The 7,500-nt window shown below is 43.7% G+C and overlaps 1 protein-coding gene across 1 annotated transcript in view; it reads right to left on the reverse strand.

Annotated features, from left to right (window-relative positions):
- The window catches only part of ptpn13 (protein tyrosine phosphatase non-receptor type 13), a 45,134-nt gene that overhangs the window by 16,178 nt on the left and 21,456 nt on the right, over positions 1 to 7,500 (reverse strand). The window contains exon 7 of the mRNA XM_047805710.1: positions 3,948 to 4,436. Within this exon, the coding sequence (XP_047661666.1) occupies positions 3,948 to 4,436 (489 nt within the window). The remainder of the gene's footprint in view (positions 1 to 3,947; positions 4,437 to 7,500) is intronic.

Here is a 7,500-nt window from a genome sequence, read left to right on the forward strand (position 1 = left end):
AATGCATTACGACACGATCATCAAAGTGAAGAGACTGAAGCACAAGAACAACAACAATAAAAAAGTCAGAATGAGCCACTCAGAGACCATGAAGCTCCGCCCACCCGCACCAACACAACACCTGATCTTTACAACAGATCAGTGCGGTCCAGTGACCACCACAAACACAGAGGAGGAAATGAGGCTGAAAGGCCGTGTCGTACCTGTGTGCGTGTGTGTGTGTGTGTGTGTGTGTGTGTGTGTGTGAGAGAGAGAATGTGCTCTATATTTCTGCTTAAACACACTGATCACGCAGCATCTCTATATTAAACTAACATAAAACATCTTGAGACAATAAAGGTCAAAGGTGAAACGTATACAGCTACTGCACAGGGGCTTCTGTAAAAAGGTTCTTTGCGATTTATTCTCTCTCTCTTGGTCCCGCTGCCTCTCTCTGCCGCTGCCTCTCGCTGCCTCTCTCGCTGCCTCTCTCGCTGCCTCCATCCATGATTCTGTTTTGTTTTTGTTTCCTTCTAATTTTTTCTCTCCCATTCATCCCCCTTTCCTTCTTTTTATCCATCTTTATTCCTCTATTCATACCCCACCCTCATGTATTCAACCGGATTTCTAATTTATTGTGTTTCATTTTTCCTTTTCTTCCGTTTTCCCTTAAATTTAAAAGAAGGAAAGAGAAATGAGGAGAAAAAGAAGGAAGGAAGGATGTCGGAGGTCTGGGGTCAGACACACAAACGACTTTCATCTTTAGGAGCTTTAGAAGGTAAAGAGAGGAGCTTTACGCCAGACTAAGGTTTATTACACGCTCACAGGAACGTGGTGTTATTAATAAACGTGCTGCAGTAACGAGAGCCTCAGGTTTATTAACGAGCACCAAAGCCTTGGGTTTTTATAGTAAAGTGTAATAACCATGTTAGGACTCCTCCAGTGTGTCGTAAACCTGTAGTTACTAACGCTAACAAGCTCCTGCTCTCACACACACAGACACAGACACACACACAGACACACACACAGGCACACACAGACACACACACACAGACACACACACACAGGCACACACAGACACACACACACAGACACACACACACAGAGACACACACACAGAGACAGAGACACACACACAGAGACACACACACAGAGACACACACACAGAGACACACACACAGAGACACACACACACAGAGACACACAGAGAGACACACACACACACAGAGACACACACACACACACACACACACACACACACACAGAGACACACACACACACAGGACCCCCCTTGTTCTCCCTCTCCTTTCTTCTCTCTCCAGCTTCCCTCCATCCCTTTCTCTCCCTCTCTCCCACTCCCCCCCCTTTCTTCTCTCTGTCTCCCCCCTTCTCTCCATCGGTCCTTTCTTCTTTCTCCTGCTTCCCTCCATTCTCTCTCTTCTGCCCCCATCCTCTTCTCTCTCCTTTTGTCTCCCCCCCCCCTTGTTCTCTCTCCTGCTCTCTCTACCTCCCTCCTTCTCTACAGGCTTGTAAAACAGCATGAATCTCTGTCTCTGTCTCTCACTCTCTCCCTAATACACAGACAGACACACACACACACACAGACACACACACGGGGTGGAGGATAAAGCAATAACACTCAAACAGGAAATGAGGCGAGGATTCCTGTGATGTGGAATATAACACTGTACACCATCAGAACCTCATTTCCTGTTCAGCAACTCGAGGAATTGTAATAAATAATTACAGGTGAGGTTCAGCTTCACTGATACACAATACAGAAAGACGCACACAAAGACTGTCGCGTCCTCATAAATACTCTCTGTCACACACACACACACACACGGTCAAACACAGACAGCTACACAAACACACATCAAACTTTTTCCTTTTTCTTCTCAAACATTCTGTTCTCTTTCGCTTTACTTTTCTTTCCTTTTTTTTGATACTTTCCTCCCATTTATTTATTTATTTATTTATTTATTTATTTATTTATTTATTTATTTATTTATTTATTTGAGTCGCCAAACAGAAAATCTAACCAAGTTCTCATCCGGATTTGGACTCCAGTACGTAATCCGTGTAACAGGAAAAGAAGGGAAGCTCAGGAAGGAGTGAGGAGATGGAGAGACTAAACCAGAAACGAAGAAAACCATGAAGTAAAAAAAGCTGCCAGACGACACGTCTACAGAAAACTGCGCTCCGTTTCCCGCCGCTCCGAGCACGAGCAGCCGTGAAGCTGAGAAAGAATAATATTTGGGTTTGTCCATCACGCACGCTGAAGCCGGAATAAACAGCCGAGGAGATTCCTTTCGGGCAGCGTGGCGTAACCGAGGTGGAGGTTTGCTCACTGACCCCAGAACGGTCGACCTTAACGTCCAGTACGGACGAGAGAGGCAGAGCAGGAAGTCCAGAAGTTTCCACAAGCTTCTCAAAAAAACTGGAACTTCTCCCTGTTCCTCCTGACAGAACCGAGGAACTCGGTCAGGATTCGACACTATCACACCAACACACTTCACTGTTTGGAAGATGATCCGAAGATTAAAAGCCTCATACTTTTTTTTTTTTTCCCCCCCAGAGAACATTCCTCCAAAAGAAGCTTCTCACCCATGTTCTGGAGATGGAGATCAGTCCTGGTTTGTTATTCCGCTCTTCCTCGAATGACAGACGTTCAGACCATAACGATGTGAGCAAGCTAGACATTTTGGACCAAAGGGTTTTTGTTTTTTTTTGATACTCCAGTACCTTCAGATGTTTAGAAAATGCTCCAAGAGGAACCGGACTCGTAGTGGTCCACAAGGCCTGAGGATGTCTGGATGTTCTCATGGGATCGAAGACCGGCCAGTTGTCTTAATTCCTTCATGGACTTCATGCACCAATCAGAAACTTTGCAGCTCGAGCCAAAGAAGATAGAAAACTTCTGCTCTAACAGACATCTCCGACCGGGACCGGAGACTCCTTCCTTCTGTTTATGGTACTATACAGTATATCTGATCCGTTACCATAGAAACAAGGGATCCCTGGAGGACAGAACTACAGTCGGAGCTTCTGTTTTATGACCGATCCAAAACATTGGCTAATGTTTAAACCTAATAATTATTCACACGTCTGCCTGAAGATTTTTGGATTTAAAAACAAACAAACAAACAAACAAACAAACAAACAAACAAACAAACAAACAGGAAAAACACAAACAACAACAAAAACAGATTGATGGCACACACTGAAACTTTGAATGCTGAGTGAGAGCTTTGAAGTGATGTAGACACACACACACACACACACACACACACACAGGCTACAATTATAAATCGCTCTAATTAGTTCCAGGAATCTGGACCCCGCTGCCACAGTGAGTCACATAAATAATCTTGTATAGCCTGACGCACCGAAACAGAAAGTCTCCCCCCTCCTCCTCCTGCTAAAGCACCGCCGCAGCAGCTCAGGCCAGGAAACACCAGGGCTTTACAGGCCAGGAAATCGTCACGGTGACAGAAAAATGATCATTGTGGGACGAGTAAGAACGGGAAGTCTCTGGGCATGCAGCACAGGAGCAGCTACTGAGTGTAATCACACACACACACACACACACACACACACACAGACTACACACACACAGACTACACACACAGACTACACACACAGACTACACACACACACACACACTGTGCTTGTACAAGTAATCAGTGTGTTCACACCAAAGTGAACAGTGAGGTGATTTAGTCTTCTTACACTACAGCAACTCACCAACTTTATTTGTTTACTAGTTGACATTATAATAAAGCTTCACCTTTGACAGAATGACCTTTACAATATGTTGGAACCGGAGACTCCTTCCAGAAATGTGAAATAAATATAAAAGTGAAAAACGATAAATAAATAGATAAACAAACAAACAAACAAATAAATAAAGTTTACATTATTGAACTCTACACTGCTGCAGAAACTGTAAAGGTTTTCGTGCTCACCATCGATGGCTCGACTGAGCGCGTGCAGCTTCTTGTGTCGCTCTCGAAGTTTATTGTAAGCTCCGCCCTGATGATTCTTCCCGAAGTCCAAGCTTTCGAATTCTCCATAAGTGGAGTCTCTGATCCTGGCGGTCGACTTGGGCCTGCCGGCCGAGCGCGTGCTGAGGGCGCTGCTTCCCCGCCGGGCGTCTTCCAGAGCGCCGAAACGCAGCAGCTCCGAGTCCAAGTAGGCTAAATCCACAGACGACGCCCAGTTCTTCTTCCTGTGGTGGGGAAGGGATCGGCGATCCGGCTCCTGGAGCTGACCTTTAACCTTGTGCTGTCGTGCAAACGGTTCAGATGAGGTCTCAGTTGGAGGCGGAGTCTGCTGGAGGTTTTCATCACGAGTGGGCAGCGAGCCCATGGAGCGGCTCAGGCCTCGGTTCAGAGCCGTCTGCTCCTGAGTGCGAGCTCGGTAACGCTCTAGGACACGATGAGCTGCACTACGACCTGGGGTGGGGTGGTGGGGTGGTAATGGAGTGGACAGAGTAAGATGGAGATAAATACAAAGCAAAAGCTTTTTAAAAAAAACAACTTTTTTTAGTCAATAAATATTATTTAGCATTATTTAGCTAACTGAAGACAAAATGAGTGTAAAGTGTTCCATTTTATTTCATACAAGAAAAACCTTTAACAACAAAACCCTCACAAGAATCCGAGTAAATTAGATTAGGTTAAGTTAACTGGTATCTCTAGTGATCTATATATCGCCATGACGACGCCACACCGGTGTGTAATTAATGTGATCAATAAACGACTCCAGCTTTAAACTGTAATACAGCATGCAGTCAACGTGGTGAAAATTCCAACAGAATCCAAACGATGACGCAGGACGACGGCGTCGTATCGTCATAGCGATACGGTACGTGGCAAGCTCGAGGAACACACCTAATGCAGATGATTCACATGTTCTTCACGCTGGCCACGACTTCACCACACACACACACACACACACACACACACACACACACACACACACACACACACACACACAGAGATAAAACCACACCGAAACAAAACAGCCACCAGGAAGAGAGCGACCAAACCGCAAACTAACAACTGTGTGTGTAATCGATAACACACCACGCTTACATAAGCAGCCCTGTTTATGTTCTCTGCGGCGGTCAAGAAGCTCGACAGAGCTGAGAGCGTTTAGTCAGATTTTCCAAAATCTGTCTGCTTTGGGTTTAAATTTGACTCCATCTGCGCACACGTTCACTACACGGACAAAAAGAGAGAGAGAGAGAGAGAGAGAGAGAGAGAGAGAGAGAGAGAGAGAGAGAGAGAGAGCGAGAGAGAAACAAAATAGAACTCGGGATGTTTTAAGATGAGCGAATTCACTTTTATTTTATTTTGTATTTTCACATTTTTATTTTCCTTTTTTTTTTTTTTTTACCAGAATCCTGAAGCACAAAGAAAAAAAAAAAGAAAAAAAAAGACTAAAAGCTTAGTTTTCTAAATCTACAGTATAACAAAGTTAGATATTATTATTATTATTATTATTATTATTATTATTATTATGGATTCATACGATTTAACGTAGTTCTAATTTTTGTAAAAATAAATAAATAAAAAAATAAAGCCCATTTTCTAGCGAGCGACAGTAGCTACAGCGGTGAAACGGCGAATAAACAAAATCGAATTTGTTACGATACGAATCTCAAATTTGAAAACGGTAAAACTATTTTTTAACACAAACGATAAAAAAAATAAAATAAAAAAATAATTCTTCACGTTTTACTTTCATTTCGTTTAAGTAGAAGACGATACACAAGAGAATGTGCTGACCGTGTGCACCGATATATCTGTGGTGTTAATGAAAGAACCAAAGCGTGTCATTTCGTTCCGTTAGATAAATCCATAGCTTTAGAAAACGAGACCATAAAACCTTATAAAACCTTAAATCACTTAAATTATATATATATATATAAAATTCAGCTGGAGATGGAGCTTAAAGAGCGGAAAGACAAACGCAAAACCTAAACAAAGACAGAAATGAAGAATTCATCTTGTCAGCAGGTTTTGTGCAGGCGTGTCTGGACAGGTCGGTGAGGAACCCGAGCCTGAGGACCTTCTGCCGAGTCAAGTTAGGACCAGAGCCGAGACCATACGAAGGGGTGGGGGGTGGGGTGGGGAGATTAGGTGCCACAGAGCCGAGAGCTAAAGCATTAAACGTTGTACGGTGTGGATGATGACAGCATGTATTACGGTTGAAACCGCAGCACAGATCTCAGGTTTATATTAATATGTTATCGTTTCCGTAGCAACAGTTCGTTCACACGGATCGTGCACGGCGCAAAAGTCGACACGGCGTTTTTTTTTTATTCTTTTCAGCTTCGAAACATTCTCGACACTTAATGCAAGTATAAACAGATAAATCATGTAACATTACGTTCAATTTCCTTTCAGAAAACAGATACAGTAAGAGAGTCAAGCTCAAGGTACAGAAAAGGGGGCGTGGTCAACAACCGTGGGCTACTTTATTATTCGGGTTTTATTTTTTCGACACGTGACGTCGTTGGATCTTACGCGAGTTTCAGTTCAGTCGGAAATCTGCTAACGTTCTGAAGGGAAAGCTGCCGTAAACCTGCTTGTTTTTCATCACAAAAACACGTTCACGTTGTGTCGAAACGAGTCCAGACAGAAAGGTCAAAGGGCAGAGTAGTGAGCGCCGCTACAACGAAGCGCTACTGCAGTGCAGCACCGCAGCCTCCACACACGACTGTCGTGCAAAACACCACAACAAAATGCAAACTCTGAGCCACGCCAACTCGGCAAGTTCAAACAAGATCTCTGGCAGGCAAACAGTAAATAAATCTCGGCTCGTACGGAGGGAAAGTTACTCTGCAGATTATTTCACTGACAAATTTTCAGGACGATGGAAACGGACAGATTTTCTCTTCTGTGTGATATGAAATATTAGAAGATTTTATTCATATTAAAAGACAGAAAGAATGGATGAGATTCAGAGCTACTTTATACGCAGCAGCCGCACAATCAGTGCTAACGACAACTAGCCCAGTTTAACAATGACTAGCCTTACGTTACAGGAACTAGCCCTGGGTTACAGTGACTAGCCTTACGTTACAGGAACTAGCCCTGGGTTACAGTGACTAGCCTTACGTTACAGGAACTAGCCCTGGGTTACAATGACTAGCCTTACGTTACAGGAACTAGCCATGTGGTAAAGTGACTAGCCTTACGTTACAGGAACTAGCCATGTGGTAAAGTGACTAGCCTTACGTTACAGGAACTAGCCATGTGGTAAAGTGACTAGCCTTACGTTACAGGATCTAGCCATGTGGTAAAGTGACTAGCCTTACGTTACAGGATCTAGCCATGTGGTAAAGTGACTAGCCTTACGTTACAGGAACTAGCCCAGTTTAACCAACACAAGACAATTGTCAGAACTTTTTTATAAGATCAAACCTTATAAGCCAAAACAACTGCGTGACTGCGGCCATGGAAACCTTTAGCAGTACCTGTTTTTTTTTTTCCTTTCCTCCCCTCCAAG

This window comes from Tachysurus fulvidraco, chromosome 21, assembly GCF_022655615.1.
Source record: "Tachysurus fulvidraco isolate hzauxx_2018 chromosome 21, HZAU_PFXX_2.0, whole genome shotgun sequence".
Taxonomy (NCBI): domain Eukaryota; kingdom Metazoa; phylum Chordata; class Actinopteri; order Siluriformes; family Bagridae; genus Tachysurus; species Tachysurus fulvidraco.